Raw genomic sequence first — 18,889 nt, 5'->3', positions numbered from 1 at the left:
GCGTGTCCGTGCCGTGTTCCAGTGTGTCGGATCAGTGTGTCTGGGCCATGTTCCAGTGTGTGGGATCCGTGTGCCCGGGCCGTGTTCCAGTGTGTGGGATCCATGTGCTCGGGCCGTGTTCCAGGGTGTGGGATCCGTGTGTACGGGCCGTGTTCCAGTGTGTGGGATCCGTGTGTCCGGGCCGTGTTCCAGTGTGTGGGATCTGTGTGCCCGGGCCATGTTCCAGTGTGTGGGATCCATGTGCCCGCGCCGTGTTCCAGTGTGTGGGATCCGTGTGTCCGGGCCATGTTCCAGTGTGTGGGATCCGTGTGTCCGGGCCGTGTTCCAGTGTGTGGGATCCGTGTGTCCAGGCTGTGTTCCAGTGTGTGGGATCCATGTGCCCGGGCCGTGTTCCAGTGTGTGGGATCCGTGTGTCCGGGCGGTGTTCCAGTGTGTGGGATCCGTATGCCCGGGCCGTGTTCCAGTGTGTGGGATCCGTGTGTCCGGGCGGTGTTCCAGTGTGTGGGATCCGTATGCCCGGGCCGTGTTCCAGTGTGTGGGATCCACGTGCCCGTGCCGTGTTCCAGTGTGCGGGATCCGTGTGTCCGAGCCTTGTTCCAGTGTGTGGGATCCGTGTGTCTGGGCGGTGTTCCGGTGTGTGGGATCCGTGTGACCGAGCCGTGTTCCAGTGTGTGGGATCCGTGTGTCTGGGCGGTGTTCCGGTGTGTGGGATCCGTGTGTCCGGGCGGTGTTCCGGTGTGTGGGATCCGTGTGACCGAGCCGTGTTCCAGTGTGTGGGATCCGTGTGTCTGGGCGGTGTTCCAGTGTGTGGGATCCGTGTGTCCGGGCCGTGTTCCAGTGTGTGGGATCCGTGTGTCCGGGCGGTGTTCCGGTGTGTGGGATCCATGTGTCCGGGCGTTGTTCCAGTATGTGGGATCCGTGTTCCAGTGTGTGGTCATGTCTGACAAATCTGTTCTTTGAGGAGTTAACAAGGAAGTTAGACAAAGGAGAACCAGTGGACGTGATTTATTTAGATTTCCAGAAGGCCTTTGACAAGGTGCCACATAGGAGACTGTTAAATAAGTTAAGAGCCCATGGTGTTCAGGGTAAGATCCTGGCATGGATAGAGGATTGGCTGACTGGCAGAAGGCAGCGAGTGGGGATAAAGGGGTATTTTTCAGGATGGCAGCTGGTGACTAGTGGTGTGCCTCAGGGGTCTGTGCTGGGACCACAACTTTTCACAATATACATTAATGATCTGGAAGAAGGAACTGAAGGCACTGTTGCTAAGTTTGCAGATGATACAAAGATCTGTAGAGGGACAGGTAGTATTGAGGAAGCAGGGGGGGCTGCAGAAGGATTTGGACAAGCTAGGAGAGTGGGCAATGAAGTGGCAGATGGAATACAATGTGGAAAAGTTTGAGGTTATACACTTTAGAAGGAGGAATGGAAGCATAGACTATTTTCTAAATGGGGAGGTGCTTCGGAAATCGGAAGCTCAAAGGGACTTGGGACCTTGTTCACGATTCTCTTAAGGTTAATGTGCAGGTTCAGTCGGCAGTTAAGAAGGCAAATGCAATGTTAGCATTCATGTCGAGAGGGCTAGAATACAAGACCAGGGATGTACTTCTGAGGCTGTATAAGGCTCTGGTCAGACCCCATTTGGGGTATTGTGAGCGGTTTTGGGCCCCGTATCTAAGGAAGGATGTGCTGGCCTTGGAAAGGGTCCAGAGGAGGTTCACAAGAACGATCCCTGGAATGAAGAGCTTGTCGTATGAGGAACGGTTGAAGACTCTGGGTCTGTACTCGTTGGAGTTTAGAAGGATATGGGGGGGATCTTATTGAAACTTACAGGATACTGCGAGGCCTGGATAGAGTGGATGTGGAGAGGATGTTTCCACTTGTAGAAAAAACTAGAAGCAGAGGACACCATCTCAGACTAAAGGGACGATCCTTTAAAACAGAGATGAGGAGGAATTTCTTCAGCCAGAGGGTGGTGAATCTGTGGAACTCTTTGCCGCAGAAGGCTGTGGAGGCCAAATCACTGAGTGTCTTTAAGGCAGAGATAGATAGGTTCTTGATTAATAAGGAGCTCAGGGGTTATGGGGAGAAGGCAGGAGAATGGGGATGAGAAAATATCAGCCATGATTGAATGGCGGAGCAGACTCGATGGGCCGAGTGGCCTAATTCTGCTCCTATGTCTGATGGTGTTCTGGGTGTCCGGTGTGCGAGAACAGCTCGTACTCTGGGCGGGGAAGCGTCAGAAGCGGCTTTGCCGGATCGAAGTGCGTCAATAGCTTCTCAGAGAACAACTGCCTCTTTCCCTCTTGGAATACCGTCTGGTGCGGGGGGTTCCATTCCCACTGCTGCCCTTGTTTTAATAGGTTGCGGAGCGGACTAGGAACACGTGGGTTCGAGTCCCACGCTTGGTGCCAGTGTAGGACCCGAGCGCGAGAGACGACAGGAACACATGGTAGGGTCGGAATTTACGACAAGTGCACACAAAACTTCGGCACCTGTTCGGGTACACTGAGGGAGAATTCAGAATGTCCAATTCACCTAACAGCGCGTCTTTCTGGACTTGTGGGAGGAAACCGGAGCACCCGGAGGAAACCCACGCAGACGCGGGAGAACGTGCAGACTCCGCACAGTGACCCAAGCCGGAATCAAACCTGGGACCCTGGCACTGTGAAGCAACAGTGCTAACCACTGTATAACAGATAATGTTCCTTCATTCACAGCCACCTGCTTTCTCTGCACTGCTACCTGCTGTTGCAATTTCCTTCCTCTGCATTAAACCCTTTAGCTCGTGCAACCATCTTGTGTTTCGCTTGGGTAATGTCTCCCTCACCCTGGGCTCACCTTGCCCTTTTGGCACTGCACTGGGGGTCTTCTCTATGTGAGTGACTTGGAGGGGAACCCCCAGGTGGTGGGGTTCCCAGGTATCTGCTGCTCTTGTCCTTCTAGATGGTAGTGGCCGTGGGTTTGGAAGGTGCTGTCTAAGGAGCCTTGGTGAGTTACTGCAGTGCATCTTGTCGACGGTACACACGGCTGCCACTGTGCGTCAGTGGTGGAGGGTTTGAATGTTTGTGGAAAGGGGAGCAAACAAGCGGCTGCTTTGTCCTGGATGGTGTCGAGCTCCTTGAGTGTTGTTGGAGCTGCACTCATCCAGGCAAGTGGAGAGTATTCCAGCACCCTCCCGACTTGTGCCTTGTAGATGGTGGACAGGCTTCGGGGGGTCAGGAGGTGAGCTACTCGCTGTAGGATTCTTAGCCTTTGACCTGCCCTGGTAGCCACAGTATTAATGTGACTGGGTCCAGTTCAGTTTCTGATCAATGGTAACCCCTAGGATGTTGATTGTGGGGGATTCAGCGATGGTAATGCCGTTGAATGTCAAGGGGTGATGGTTAGATTCTCTCTTGTAGGAGATGGTCATTGCCTGGCACTTGTGGCACGAATGTAACTTGTCACTTGTCAGCCCCGAGCCTGGATATTGTCCAGGTCTTGCTGCATTTGGACAGGGACTGCTTCATTATCTGAGGAATCGTGAATGGTGCTGAATATTGTGCATGTCGTGTTAGGTACACTGGTCTAACACTGGCTGCAATTGGATGCAGCATAGATCAAAAAGATACTCCAGACCTTGAAGTTAGTTCAATCAGGTTTATTGAACTTGTAGCACAGTTAGCACAGTTCTCTGTGAGTTTGACTCTCTGCTAACTTAAGTGTGGTTACTCTGTCTGACTGAGCCAGACTAGCTCTTAGCCATGTGGTGGAGGTGTGAGATTGTAACAACACCCTTGACTGACTCTCGAGATGTTCATCAGTGGAAAGAGGCAGAGTGTGAGAGCCTCGTGTCTTTTATAGTCAGATCCCACCCCTGAGTGTCCTGCCTGCTTATTGGTCATGTCCTGTTTTCTGTGTCCATTATCTGCTTGTCTGTATATCATTATGTGTGTGTCCACATATCATGACAGTGCAGTCATCTGCAAACATCACTTCTGACCTTCTGATGGAAGGGAGTTCATTGATGAAGCAGCTGAAGATGGTTGGGGCCGAGGACACGGCCCTGAGGAACTCCTGCAGTGATGTCCTGGAGCTGAGATGATTAACCTCCAACCACCACTCTATGGGCACGATTCTCCGCTCCCGCGCCGATTGGGAGAATTGCCTGGGTCCCCAAAATTTCCCGCGACGCCCGTCCGACGCCCTCCCGCGATTCTCCGAAGCGGCGAGAACGGCCCCGTCGAGTTCCGCGCGGCGCAGGCCAGAGAACCGCCGGAGACACCCAAAATGGCGATTCTCCGGCACCCCTGCTATTCTCAGGCCCGGATGGGCCGAGCGGCCTGCCCAAATCGGCGGGTTCCCCCCGGCGCCGTCCACACCTGGTCGCTGCCGGCGGGAACAGCGCGGGAACGCTGGGGGGGTGGCCTGTGGGGGGGGGGGGGGGAATCCTGCACCGGGGGGGGGCCTCAAATGGGGTGTGGTCCGCGATCGGTGCCCACCGATCATCGGGCCGGCCTCTCTGAAGGAGGACCTCCTTTCTTCCGCAGCCCCGCAAGATCCGTCAGACATCTTGTTGCGGGGCGGACACGGAGAGGACGGCGACCACGCATGCGCGGGTGACGCCAGTTATGCGGCGCCGCCTTTACGCGGCGCCAAGGCCTGGCGCATGTAGATGACGCGGCCCCGATCCTTGCCCATTATCGGGCCCTGATTCGGTCGGGATAGGGGCCGTTTCGCGCCGTCGTGAACCTCGACGGCGCGAACACTGTCTCCATTTCGGAGAATCCCGCCCTATGTCTCCAACCAGTTTTCCCCCTGATTCCCATTGGCTCCAGTTTAGCTCGGGCTCCGTGATGCCACACTCGGTCAAATGCTGCCTTGATGTCGAGGGCAGTCACTCTCTCCTCATCTCTGGCTTTCAGCTCTTTTGTCCATGTTTGAACCAAGGCAGAATGAGGTCAGGAGCTGTGTGATTCTGGTGGAGCCGAAACTGAGCGTCCGTGAGCAGGTTATTGCTAAGCAACAGTAAAGTAAGTGCTACTTAATCGCTGTGTTGATGACCCCTTCCATCACTTTACCGAGGATTGAGAGCAGACTGATGGGGCTGTAATTGCTCTCTTAGATTGGTCCTGCTCTTTGAGTACAACTGCTTTTACATTTCCTCGCTATTTGTATTCTCATTGAGGTTAATAAAAATCTAAAAGGGAGAGATTTAAAATGGGATTTAAACTTGCCATCGACTATCACCCACTGCGACATGAAGGCAGAATTATTCCCAATATATATTCCTGGATGTAGCAGCCCAAGATTATGTGCATCTAGAATGGACACAGTTCAGCGGACTGAAGTTAAAGGTGTGTGGGGGGGCGGGGGGGGCAGGGAGAGACAGATCAGGTGGGGGGGCGGGGGGAGTGAGGGGGGGGCAAGGGGAGACAGATCAGGTGGGGGGAGCGAGGGGGGGCGGGGGAGGGCAGGGGGGCAGGGGGAGACAGATCAGGTGGGGGAGCGAGGGGGTGCGGGGGAGGGCAGGGGGGCGGGGGGAGACAGATCAGGTGGGGGGGTGGGAGGAGAATGGTTGGTGGGGGATGGTGGGTGGTATGGGGAGGGGGGAGTGAGGTGTCGGACGAATCCACACTCTATGAGAAGCGGGCGAGGATGAGGGTCTTCCTGGTCCTCCGGGCTTGCCGGACCCTCACCGCTGCCGCCTGTCCTCAATGCTCCGGCTGTTCCCGTGAGTCCTTCCCACCTCCTGGTCTGGCTCTTCCTCGTCCTCCTCTTCCACCTCCAGCACGTCGCCCGCTGCTGGGCCAGGCTGTGGAGGGTACAGCAGACCACCACAAAGGGCGTCACTTGAGGCCCTCCCCAATGCTCCGCCCCCGATGGGCCGAGTGCCCGCTGTCATGTGAGAGTATCTTTAAGAAACGGGTGTTTAAGAAATGTACCGTTAAGAAATCGTGTTTATCAGTGATGTCAGAGAGTGGGTGGAGCTGGGCTGTCTGTCAGCTTTTTACTTTCGTTTTAGGCTGTTTGCTGCAGGGTGTGTTTTAGTTTTGTTTTCAGTGTTGGAGCTGAAGCCAGACAGAGCAGGTGTACTGTTGATCTCTCTGCCATGAAAAGACTATCTCTTGATCATTTGGTGAATTCAGAATTATAAATGTTTTCAGTAGTGAATGTAAACCTGATGTGCTTCTGTTAAAAGGTGTTTCTTTTGTCTTCTGGATGTTGTTTGGGAAGTTATTAAGGATTACTTAGTGTTGTATTATTTGGGGGTTGTATTTGAATTGATGGTTGCTAAGATGTTCACTATGTTTTAAAACGGTTAAATTGAGTTCACAGAATAAACATTGTTTTGCCTTAAAAAATACTTTTCCATTTCTGCTGTCCCACACCTGTAGAGTGGGCCGTGTGCTCCCCATACCACAATCTAGTGTAAAAGTTGTGGGTCAGGTGAACTCCATGATACACTTTGGGCTTCTCTGAACCCTGGCCCATAACACCGCCCCCTGTGGGCCGCGTTGCCTCACAACCGTTCGGGGACTTCGCGTGGTGGTTGCGGACCGAGTCCAACGCCACCACTGTCGGGGGGGGGGGGCGTTCCGCTTGCAGGGGGGGCTTCGGCGGGGGCTGGGTGGACTGGTGGGGGGGGTGGTCCGGGATTGGCGAGGGGGATTACAGGGGGGAAGTTTTGGGCAGGCCGGGGCCCCGTGGGGCCGGCACCGTGGTGTACGGCACCGTGTGCATGCGTGGCCACAGACCCAGCCATTCTGTGGCCGTATCCGTAGGTCAAGACCGGATGGATTCTGTGGACATAGCTGCAGAATGGAAGAATCCAGCCCATTGTTTTGTTCTGACCAACAGATGGAGGAACAATCCAAAATGGAGAAAAATCCCTAATTCCTAATCCTTCAAGCCAAAGATCCCAGCTTCACAGATGTCAGTCTCCAGCCAGAAGTGCCGAGTGGATGATCCGTCTCGGTCTCCTCCGGAGGTCCCCAGCATCACAGATGTCAGTCTTCAGCCAATACGATTCACTCCGCGTGATATCAAGAAGCGGCTGAAGACACTGGATACTGCAAAGGCTCTGGGCCCTGACAAGATCCCGGCAATAGTACTGATGAGCTGTGCTCCAGAACTTGCCTCACCCCTAGCCAAGCTGTTCCAGTACAGCTACAACACTGGCATTTACCCGGCAATGTGGAAAATTGCCCGGGTATGTCCTGTACACAAGAGACAAATCCAACCCAGCCAATTACCGCCTGATCAGTCTACTCTCAAATCGTCAGTAATGTGATGGAAGGAGTCATCAACAGTGCTATCGAGCAGCACTTACTCAGAAATAACCTTTCGCCATAATCAACACATTTCTGTTTGTGGGAGCTTGCTGTGCACAAATTGGTTGCATGTTTCCTAAGTTACACGTCAGAAGTAGACCATTAACTGTGAACACTTGGAGATGTCTGAAGTTGTAATAAGTGCTATAGAAATGCAAGTTATCTATTTTCCCCTCAGTGTGTTGGCGAGTGAGACTGGCTGGGATTCTGTGACCCTGTATAGAAATCAAACACTGGACTCTCTATTTCCACAGGTCATTATGAATTCTTGAAGCTCAGCACTGCGTTTGATAGCCAGACAACCCCTGGGGTGGGACACATTGCCCTCGCTTTCCTCCAGGGCTCCTTCTCCTACAGCGGCTGGAACTTTCTAAATTATGTGACAGAGGAATTAGTCGATCCGTGCAGGTACAGTCACGTTAGGGCGATCTGTGAGTGTTGAAGCAACAGCCCAGGTTCTGAGGTATTTATTTCAATCTCCACAGAATATAGTGATATACTGTGCTAGCCACTGGGAACTGGTCGTGGCAATGTGGCCTGCTTGTTGTGTCTGCCGAATGGTTGGGTTTGGGGTTTGAGGTTTTTTGGGGGTGATGGGTTGAGTTTGAGGTTTTTGGGGGTGATGTGGTGGGTTTTGGGGTTTTGTGGGCGTTGGGCTAGGTTTGGGTCTTTTGAGGGTGATAGGTTTGGTTAGGGGGTTTCTGGGGGTTATGGGTTAGGTTTGGGGGTTTTGAGGGTTATGGCTTGGGTTTGGGGTTGCTGGGGGTTATGGGGTGGGTTTAGGGTTTCTGGGGGTTATGGGTTGGGTTTGGGGTTTCTGAGTGTTATGGGTTGGGTTTGGCGTTTCTGGGGGTTATGGGTTGGGTTAGGGGTTTCTGGGGCTTATGGGTTGTGTTTGGGGTTTCTGAGGGTTATGGGTTGGGTTTGGGGTTTCTGGGGGTTATGGGTTGGGTTTGGGGTTTCTGGGGGTTATGGGTTGGGTTTGGGGTTTCTGGGGGTTATGGGTTGGGTTTAGGGTTTCTGAGGGTCATGGGTTGGGTTTGGGGTTTCTGAGGGTTATGGGTTGGGTTTGGGGTTTCTGGGGGTTATGGGTTGGGTTTAGGGTTTCTGAGGGTTATGGGTTGGGTTTGGGGTTTCTGAAGTTTATGGGTTGGGTTTGTGGTTTCTGAGGGTTATGGGTTGGGTTTGGGGTTCCTGAGGGTTATGGGTTGGGTTTGTGGTTTCTGAGGGTTATGGGTTGGGTTTGGGGTTCCTGAGGGTTATGGGTTGGGTTTGGGGTTTCTGAGGGTTATGGGTTGGGTTTGGGGTTTCTGAGGGTTATGGGTTGGGTTTTGGGTTTCTGAGGGTTATGGGTTGGGTTTGTGGTTCCTGAGGGTTATGGGTTGGGTTTTGGGTTTCTGAGGGTTATGGGTTGGGTTTGGGGTTTCTGAGGGTTATGGGTTGGGTTTGGGGTTTCTGAGGGTTATGGGTTGGGTTTAGGGTTTCTGAGGGTTATGGGTTGGGTTTGGGGTTTCTGAGGGTTATGGGTTGGGTTTGGGGTTTCTAGGGGTTATGGGTTGGGTTTGGGGTTTCTAGGGGTTATGGGTTAGGTTTGGGGTTTCTGAGGGTTATGGGTTGGGTTTGGGGTTGCTGGGGGTTATGGGGTGGGTTTGGGGTTTTGAGGGTTATGGGTTGGGTTTGAGGGTTACTGAGGGTTATGGGTTGGGTTTGGGATTTCTGGGGGTTATGGGTTGGATTTGGGGTTTTGAGGGTTATGGGTTGGGTTTGGGGGTTACTGAGGGTTATGGGGTGGGTTTGGGGGTTTTGAGGGTTATGGGTTGGGTTTGGGGTTTCGGGGGTTATGGGTTGGGTTTGGGGTTTCTGGGGCTTATGGGTTGGGTTTGGGGGTTTTGAGGTTTATGGGTTGGGTTTGGGGTTTCTGAGGGTTATGGGTTGGGTTTGGGTTTTGGGGGTTTTAGAGGCCGACGGTGCTTTAGTGGTTATTTGACGCAGACATGTTGGGCTTGAGGTTTTTGTAAGATGGTGGATTGGGGTTGGAGATCTCTGCGATTGGTGTGTTCTGTTTGGAGATTTCCGAATGTGATTGTTAGGGGGTGTTGAGGATGAGGGGTTCAGTTTGGGGTTTTGAAGATGAATGTTTGGGTTTGGGGGTGTTGAGGATGGGGGGTTCAGTTTTGGGGTTGTTGAGGATGAATGTTTGGGTTAGGGGGTGTTGATGGTGCTGCGTTGGGTTTGGCAATTCTTGGAATAATGAGCTTGGAGTTTGTGGGTTTTGAGGGTCTTGGGTTGAGCCAGGGATTTTTGAAGGTGATGGGACGGGTTTCGGTTTCTAAGGGCGATGGCTGGGTTTGAGGGTGACTGATCGCACTGCTTTGATTGGCCTAAAGGTTGACTTTCTGCTTGTGTTTTTCTCTGCTGTCCCGTTCTCTGGTGTTGGTTGAGTTCCAGAGTTGCTGATTCCAATTCAATATTTTTGCTCAACTCTGTTTCACAAAGTAACATGAACTGAACAGGGACACGCATTCATGAGGAAGGTTAGTGAGGTTTCTCCCCAGTCTATGTGACTCAACTATGGGGCGAGATTCTCCCCTACCCGGCGGGGCGGGGGGTCCCGGCGGGATGGAGTGGCGGGAACCACTCCGGCGTCGGGCCGCCCCAAAGGTGTGGAGTTCTCCGCACCTTTAGGGGCCAAGCCCTCACCGTGAGGGGCGAGGCCCGCGCCGGAGTGGTTGGCGCTCCGCCTGCTGGCGGGAAAGGCCTTTGTCGCCACGGCAGCCGGGGCCGAAAGGTCTTCGCCAGGCGACACATGCACGGGAGTGTCAGCGGCTGCTGACGTCAGTCCACGCATGCGCAGGGGAGGGGGTCTCTTCCGCCTCCGCCATAGTGAAGACCATGGCGAAGGCGGGAGATAAAGAGTGCCCCCACAGCACAGGCCCGCCTGCAGATCGGTGGGCCCCGATCGCGGGCCAGGCCACAGTGGGGGCACCCCCCCCGGGCCTGATCGCCCCGCGCCCACCCCCCCAGGACCCCAGAGCCCGCCCGCACCGCCTTGTCCCGCCGTTCAAAAGGTGGTTTAATCCACATCGGCGGGAGAGGGCTGACAGCGGCGGGACTTCGGCCCATCGCGAGCCGGAGAATCGCCGGGGGTGGGCCCGCCGACCGGCGCGATTCCCGCCCCCGGCGAATCTCTGGTGGTGGAGAATTCGGGACACAGCGGGGCGGGATTCACGCCGGCCCCCGGCGATTCTCCGACCCGGTGGGGGGTTGGAGAATCGCACCCCAGATCTCACAATTCATTTTCCCATTTTGGCCCAGTCATTATCAATCAACAACAAAATGCCAGCGGATAACAAATTCTCCATTTCTCCTATTCCTATACTGAATCAGAAATTCGTGTCATCAAATTCCTTCCAGAAACTATACAACAAAATCCACTGCAGTACGGAGGGAGTGCCGCACTGTCAGAGGGTCAGTACTGAGGGAGTGCTGCACTGTCAGAGGGTCAGTACTGAGGGAGTGCCGCACTGTCAGAGGGTCAGTACTGAGGGAGTGCTGCACTGTCAGAGGGTCAGTACTGAGGGAATGCCGCACTGTCAGAGGGTCAGTACTGAGGGAGCGCCGCACTGTCAGAGGGTCAGTACTGAGGGAGTGCTGCATTGTCAGAGGGTCAGTACTGAGGGAGTGCCGCACGGTCAGAGGGTCAGTACTGAGGGAGTGCTGCACTGTCAGAGGGTCAGTACTGAGGGAGTGCCGCACTGTCAGAGGGTCAGTACTGAGGGAGTGCTGCACTGCCAGAGGATCAGTACTGAGGGAGAGCTGCACTGTCAGAGGGTGAGTACTGAGGGAGTGCTGCACTGCCAGAGGATCAGTACTGAGGGAGAGCTGCACTGTCAGAGGGTCAGTACTGTGGGATTGCTACACTGTCAGAGGGTCAGTACTGAGGGAGTGCAGCACTGCCAGAGGGTCAGTACTGAGGGAGTGCTGCACTGTCAGAGGGTCAGTACTGAGGGAGTGCCACACTGTCAGAGGGTCAGTACTGAGGGAGCGCCGCACTATCAGAGGGTCAGTACTGAGGGAGCGCCGCACTGTTAGAGGGTCAGTACTGAGGGAGTGCTGCACTGTCAGAGGGTCAGTACTGAGGGAGTGCCGCACTGTCAGAGGGTCAGTACTGATGGAGTGCCGCACTGTCAGAGGGTCAGTACTGATGGAGTGCTGCACTGTCAGAGGGTCAGTGCTGAGGGAGTGCTGCACTATCAGAGGGTCAGTACTGTGGGAGTGCTGCACTGTCAGAGTGTCAGTACTGATGGAGTGCTGCTGTAGGATCAGATTTCCCTCTTGATGTTTGAGTCGGTGTTTACCAAAACTCACTTCCGCCTCCACATATCCTTCGGCAGCGACTGTCCCTGTCTCTGATTTACCCTACATGGTTTCTCACTTATGTTTCAAATCCACCTGTTGTGTTTTGCTTCTTCCTGTAGCATAAGCGGCTTCCTTGATGTATGCTCTGACAAAGGAAGGTTCAGACTGGGAGATAGGTTTAACACATTTATTGAACAGTTAACAATTCTCCTACTTGAGTTCGACTCTCCTGCTAAACTTGCTATAGTAACTCAGTCTGACTAACCAGTCTGCTCTAAGCCACGTGGTGGGTGTGATGCTTCTGATCTGCCCCTGTCCTTCTCTCCAAGTGTCGCCTGTGGACAGAGAAAGAGCATGTGTGCTCTGTCCTTTTCTAAGAGTTGCCCCCTTGTGGTAATGTCACGTCTGGGTGTCTTGACTGCCCATTGGTCGTGTCCTATTCTATGTGTTCATTAGCTGTATGTCTGCATGTCATGATGTGTCTGGTGCTCCCTCTAGTGTTTACTTAGTCTTAGTGTATTTACATTAACGCCTTGTGTATTTACAGTGATGCATATCACTACATCCCCCCTTTTTTCATGTTACATATTTTCTGTACAGTGTTAAAGAAAATTGAACAAAATAGGTGGCTAAGTGATGACATGTACAAGTCATGATGACAGTGATGATTATACAATACCAAGTAATATTTATGAGTCCAAAATTTATGAATCGGTACAGTCGAGTGGCTTTCTTCTTTTGTTGATGAAGTGGCGATGTTGATGTTGTCATTTCCTTGTGAACGCCGTCAGTGTCCCTGTGCTTCAGGAACCAAGAAGTCATCAGGAGGTGTTCAAATGGTCAAATCACTTTGATGTCTGATTTGGACTCTTTTTTTTTCTATGCTTGTGGTAGCGACGCAGTATGTCATCTGTGTTGTCCGACCTGGACTGCTTCTTGTGATTGCGATATTGATGCAGTATGTCAGCTGCCTTGGAAGCTGGTTTGCGTGTTTGTAGTGGAGCAAAGTTGAATGGGTGAAATGTGCTGCCATGCCAGGGTATGTCTGTACTCGTGCCAGTGTCAGGAGCTGTGCTGTGACAGTGTCCTGCATTGGCAGAGTTGTACCATGTCGTACCAGTCGTTGTTCCAGTGTTGTTGTTTTTGTCGTGCTTGTTGTTGACGTTAGTGCCTTTGGTACGCTTCTTGTTGTTGTCTTTGTTGTTGTTTTCGTAGGTTTCGTTGCGCTCAATGACCACACCGAGTGGAGAATTCGAGTCCTTCACAAAGTTACTGGTGTCAGTGTCCTTTGTGGCATCTGCTGTTTCATTGAGCATTTTGTCTTTGATTCCGCGGAGCTCCACGTCTGGAGTCATGTCCAGTTCACTGGAATCATCTTTGGCTTGTCGATGCTCCCCGTCTGGAGTCCTTTCTGGTTCACCTGAATCAGCTTTGGTTTCTTGACACTCCCCGTCCGGAGTCATTTCAGGTTCACTTGAATCATCTGAGGTGTCTTGATGCTCCCCATCCGGAGTCAAAACGTGCTGCACTGTCAGAGGGTCAGTACTGAGGGAGTGCCACACTGTCAGAGGGTCAGTACTGAGGGAGCGCCGCACTATCAGAGGGTCAGTACTGAGGGAGCGCCGCACTGTCAGGGGGTCAGTACTGAGGGAGTGCTGCATTGTCAGAGGGTCAATACTGTGGGAGTGCTGCACTGTCCGAAGGTCAGTCCTGAGGGAGTGCTGAACTGTCAGAGGGTCAGCACTGTGGGATTGCTACACTGTCAGAGGGTCAGTACTGAGGGAGTGCTGCACTGTCAGAGGGTCAGTACTGAAGGAGCACTGCACTGTCAGAGGGTCAGTACTGAGGGAGTGCTGCACTGTCAGAGGCTCAGTACTGAGGGTGTGCTGCATTGTCAGAGGGTCAGTACTGAGGGAGTGCTGCGCTGTCAGAGGGTCATTACTGAGGGGGTGCTGCACTGTAAGAGGGTCAATACTGAGGGAGTGCTGCACTGTCAGAGGGTCAGTACTGAGGCAGTGCTGCACTGTCAGAGGGTCAGTACTGAGGGAGTGCTGCACTGTCAGATGGTCAGTACTGAGGGAGTGCTGAACTGTCAGAGAGTCAGTACTGAGGGAGTGCTGCACTGTCAGAGGGTCAGCACTGAGCGAGTGCTGCAGTGTCAGATGTCGTTACTGAGGGAGTGCTGCACTGTCAGAGGGTCAGTGCTGAGGTAGTGCTGCACTATCAGAGGGTCAGCACTGAGGGAGTGCCGCACTGTCAGAGGGTCAGCACTGAGGGAGTGCTGCACTGTCAGAGGGTCGGTACTGAGGGAGTGCTGCACTGTCAGAGGGTCAGTACTGAGGGAGTGCCGCACTGTCAGAGGGTCAGTACTGAGGGAGTGCTGAACTGTCAGAAGGTCAGTACTGAGGGAGTGCTGCACTGTCAGAGGGTCAGTACTGAGGGAGTGCGGCACTGTCAGAGGGCCAGTACGGATGGAGTGCTGCACTGTCAGAGGGTCAGTACTGAGGGAGTGCTGCACTGTCAGAGGGTCAGTGCTGAGGTAGTGCTGCACTATCAGAGGGTCAGTACTGAGGGAGTACCGCACTGTCAGAGGGTCAGTACTGAGGGAGTGCCGCACTGTCAGAGGGTCAGTACTGAGGGAGTGCCGCACTGTCAGAGGGTCAGTACTGATGGAGTGCTGCACTGTTAGAGGGTCAGTACTGAGGGAGTGCTGCACTGTCAGAGGGTCAGTACTGAGGCAGTGCTGCACTGTCAGAGGGTCAGTACTGAGGGAGTGCTGCACTGTCAGATGGTCAGTACTGAGGGAGTGCTGCACTGTCAGAGGGTCAGCACTGAGCGAGTGCTGCAGTGTCAGATGTCGTTACTGAGGGAGTGCTGCACTGTCAGAGGGTCAGTGCTGAGGTAGTGCTGCACTATCAGAGGGTCAGCACTGAGGGAGTGCCGCACTGTCAGAGGGTCAGCACTGAGGGAGTGCTGCACTGTCAGAGGGTCGGTACTGAGGGAGTGCTGCACTGTCAGAGGGTCAGTACTGAGGGAGTGCCGCACTGTCAGAGGGTCAGTACTGAGGGAGTGCTGAACTGTCAGAAGGTCAGTACTGAGGGAGTGCTGCACTGTCAGAGGGTCAGTACTGAGGGAGTGCGGCACTGTCAGAGGGCCAGTACGGATGGAGTGCTGCACTGTCAGAGGGTCAGTACTGAGGGAGTGCTGCACTGTCAGAGGGTCAGTGCTGAGGTAGTGCTGCACTATCAGAGGGTCAGTACTGAGGGAGTACCGCACTGTCAGAGGGTCAGTACTGAGGGAGTGCCGCACTGTCAGAGGGTCAGTACTGAGGGAGTGCCGCACTGTCAGAGGGTCAGTACTGATGGAGTGCTGCACTGTTAGAGGGTCAGTACTGAGGGAGTGCTGCACTGTCAGAGGGTCAGTACTGAGGGAGTGCCGCACTGTCAGAGGGTCAGTACTGAGGGAGTGCTGCACTGCCAGAGGATCAGTACTGAGGGAGAGCTGCACTGTCAGAGGGTGAGTACTGAGGGAGTGCTGCACTGCCAGAGGATCAGTACTGAGGGAGAGCTGCACTGTCAGAGGGTCAGTACTGTGGGATTGCTACACTGTCAGAGGGTCAGTACTGAGGGAGTGCAGCACTGCCAGAGGGTCAGTACTGAGGGAGTGCTGCACTGTCAGAGGGTCAGTACTGAGGGAGTGCCACACTGTCAGAGGGTCAGTACTGAGGGAGCGCCGCACTATCAGAGGGTCAGTACTGAGGGAGCGCCGCACTGTCAGGGGGTCAGTACTGAGGGAGTGCTGCATTGTCAGAGGGTCAATACTGTGGGAGTGCTGCACTGTCCGAAGGTCAGTCCTGAGGGAGTGCTGAACTGTCAGAGGGTCAGCACTGTGGGATTGCTACACTGTCAGAGGGTCAGTACTGAGGGAGTGCTGCACTGTCAGAGGGTCAGTACTGAAGGAGCACTGCACTGTCAGAGGGTCAGTACTGAGGGAGTGCTGCACTGTCAGAGGCTCAGTACTGAGGGTGTGCTGCATTGTCAGAGGGTCAGTACTGAGGGAGTGCTGCGCTGTCAGAGGGTCATTACTGAGGGGGTGCTGCACTGTAAGAGGGTCAATACTGAGGGAGTGCTGCACTGTCAGAGGGTCAGTACTGAGGCAGTGCTGCACTGTCAGAGGGTCAGTACTGAGGGAGTGCTGCACTGTCAGATGGTCAGTACTGAGGGAGTGCTGAACTGTCAGAGAGTCAGTACTGAGGGAGTGCTGCACTGTCAGAGGGTCAGCACTGAGCGAGTGCTGCAGTGTCAGATGTCGTTACTGAGGGAGTGCTGCACTGTCAGAGGGTCAGTGCTGAGGTAGTGCTGCACTATCAGAGGGTCAGCACTGAGGGAGTGCCGCACTGTCAGAGGGTCAGCACTGAGGGAGTGCTGCACTGTCAGAGGGTCGGTACTGAGGGAGTGCTGCACTGTCAGAGGGTCAGTACTGAGGGAGTGCCGCACTGTCAGAGGGTCAGTACTGAGGGAGTGCTGAACTGTCAGAAGGTCAGTACTGAGGGAGTGCTGCACTGTCAGAGGGTCAGTACTGAGGGAGTGCGGCACTGTCAGAGGGCCAGTACGGATGGAGTGCTGCACTGTCAGAGGGTCAGTACTGAGGGAGTGCTGCACTGTCAGAGGGTCAGTGCTGAGGTAGTGCTGCACTATCAGAGGGTCAGTACTGAGGGAGTACCGCACTGTCAGAGGGTCAGTACTGAGGGAGTGCCGCACTGTCAGAGGGTCAGTACTGAGGGAGTGCCGCACTGTCAGAGGGTCAGTACTGATGGAGTGCTGCACTGTTAGAGGGTCAGTACTGAGGGAGTGCTGCACTGTCAGAGGGTCAGTACTGAGGCAGTGCTGCACTGTCAGAGGGTCAGTACTGAGGGAGTGCTGCACTGTCAGATGGTCAGTACTGAGGGAGTGCTGCACTGTCAGAGGGTCAGCACTGAGCGAGTGCTGCAGTGTCAGATGTCGTTACTGAGGGAGTGCTGCACTGTCAGAGGGTCAGTGCTGAGGTAGTGCTGCACTATCAGAGGGTCAGCACTGAGGGAGTGCCGCACTGTCAGAGGGTCAGCACTGAGGGAGTGCTGCACTGTCAGAGGGTCGGTACTGAGGGAGTGCTGCACTGTCAGAGGGTCAGTACTGAGGGAGTGCCGCACTGTCAGAGGGTCAGTACTGAGGGAGTGCTGAACTGTCAGAAGGTCAGTACTGAGGGAGTGCTGCACTGTCAGAGGGTCAGTACTGAGGGAGTGCGGCACTGTCAGAGGGCCAGTACGGATGGAGTGCTGCACTGTCAGAGGGTCAGTACTGAGGGAGTGCTGCACTGTCAGAGGGTCAGTGCTGAGGTAGTGCTGCACTATCAGAGGGTCAGTACTGAGGGAGTACCGCACTGTCAGAGGGTCAGTACTGAGGGAGTGCCGCACTGTCAGAGGGTCAGTACTGAGGGAGTGCCGCACTGTCAGAGGGTCAGTACTGATGGAGTGCTGCACTGTTAGAGGGTCAGTACTGAGGGAGTGCTGCACTGTCAGAGGGTCAGTACTGAGGGAGTGCCGCACTGTCAGAGGGTCAGTACTGATGGAGTGCCGCACTGTCAGAGGGTCAGTACTGATGGAGTGCTGCACTGTCAGAGGGTCAGTGCTGAGGGAGTGCTGCACTATCAGAGGGTCAGTACTGTGGGAGTGCTGCACTGTCAGAGTGTCAGTACTGATGGAGTGCTGCTGTAGGATCAGATTTCCCTCTTGATGTTTGAGTCGGTGTTTACCAAAACTCACTTCCGCCTCCACATATCCTTCGGCAGCGACTGTCCCTGTCTCTGATTTACCCTACATGGTTTCTCACTTATGTTTCAAATCCACCTGTTGTGTTTTGCTTCTTCCTGTAGCATAAGCGGCTTCCTTGATGTATGCTCTGACAAAGGAAGGTTCAGACTGGGAGATAGGTTTAACACATTTATTGAACAGTTAACAATTCTCCTACTTGAGTTCGACTCTCCTGCTAAACTTGCTATAGTAACTCAGTCTGACTAACCAGTCTGCTCTAAGCCACGTGGTGGGTGTGATGCTTCTGATCTGCCCCTGTCCTTCTCTCCAAGTGTCGCCTGTGGACAGAGAAAGAGCATGTGTGCTCTGTCCTTTTCTAAGAGTTGCCCCCTTGTGGTAATGTCACGTCTGGGTGTCTTGACTGCCCATTGGTCGTGTCCTATTCTATGTGTTCATTAGCTGTATGTCTGCATGTCATGATGTGTCTGGTGCTCCCTCTAGTGTTTACTTAGTCTTAGTGTATTTACATTAACGCCTTGTGTATTTACAGTGATGCATATCACTACATCCCCCCTTTTTTCATGTTACATATTTTCTGTACAGTGTTAAAGAAAATTGAACAAAATAGGTGGCTAAGTGATGACATGTACAAGTCATGATGACAGTGATGATTATACAATACCAAGTAATATTTATGAGTCCAAAATTTATGAATCGGTACAGTCGAGTGGCTTTCTTCTTTTGTTGATGAAGTGGCGATGTTGATGTTGTCATTTCCTTGTGAACGCCGTCAGTGTCCCTGTGCTTCAGGAACCAAGAAGTCATCAGGAGGTGTTCAAATGGTCAAATCACTTTGATGTCTGATTTGGACTCTTTTTTTTTCTATGCTTGTGGTAGCGACGCAGTATGTCATCTGTGTTGTCCGACCTGGACTGCTTCTTGTGATTGCGATATTGATGCAGTATGTCAGCTGCCTTGGAAGCTGGTTTGCGTGTTTGTAGTGGAGCAAAGTTGAATGGGTGAAATGTGCTGCCATGCCAGGGTATGTCTGTACTCGTGCCAGTGTCAGGAGCTGTGCTGTGACAGTGTCCTGCATTGGCAGAGTTGTACCATGTCGTACCAGTCGTTGTTCCAGTGTTGTTGTTTTTGTCGTGCTTGTTGTTGACGTTAGTGCCTTTGGTACGCTTCTTGTTGTTGTCTTTGTTGTTGTTTTCGTAGGTTTCGTTGCGCTCAATGACCACACCGAGTGGAGAATTCGAGTCCTTCACAAAGTTACTGGTGTCAGTGTCCTTTGTGGCATCTGCTGTTTCATTGAGCATTTTGTCTTTGATTCCGCGGAGCTCCACGTCTGGAGTCATGTCCAGTTCACTGGAATCATCTTTGGCTTGTCGATGCTCCCCGTCTGGAGTCCTTTCTGGTTCACCTG

The 18,889-nt window shown here is 53.5% G+C and overlaps 1 protein-coding gene across 1 annotated transcript in view; it reads left to right on the top strand.

Annotated features, from left to right (window-relative positions):
- slc7a10a (solute carrier family 7 member 10a) overlaps positions 1-18,889 on the top strand; it is an 820,639-nt gene that overhangs the window by 765,174 nt on the left and 36,576 nt on the right. Inside the window, 1 exon segment of the mRNA XM_072517756.1 lies at positions 7,571-7,724. Coding sequence (XP_072373857.1) covers positions 7,571-7,724 — 154 coding nt within the window.

The sequence above is a fragment of the Scyliorhinus torazame genome, chromosome 10, assembly GCF_047496885.1.
Source record: "Scyliorhinus torazame isolate Kashiwa2021f chromosome 10, sScyTor2.1, whole genome shotgun sequence".
Taxonomy (NCBI): domain Eukaryota; kingdom Metazoa; phylum Chordata; class Chondrichthyes; order Carcharhiniformes; family Scyliorhinidae; genus Scyliorhinus; species Scyliorhinus torazame.
Note: the sequence above shows the minus strand (reverse complement) of the source record. Positions and strands in the feature narration are given on the sequence as shown.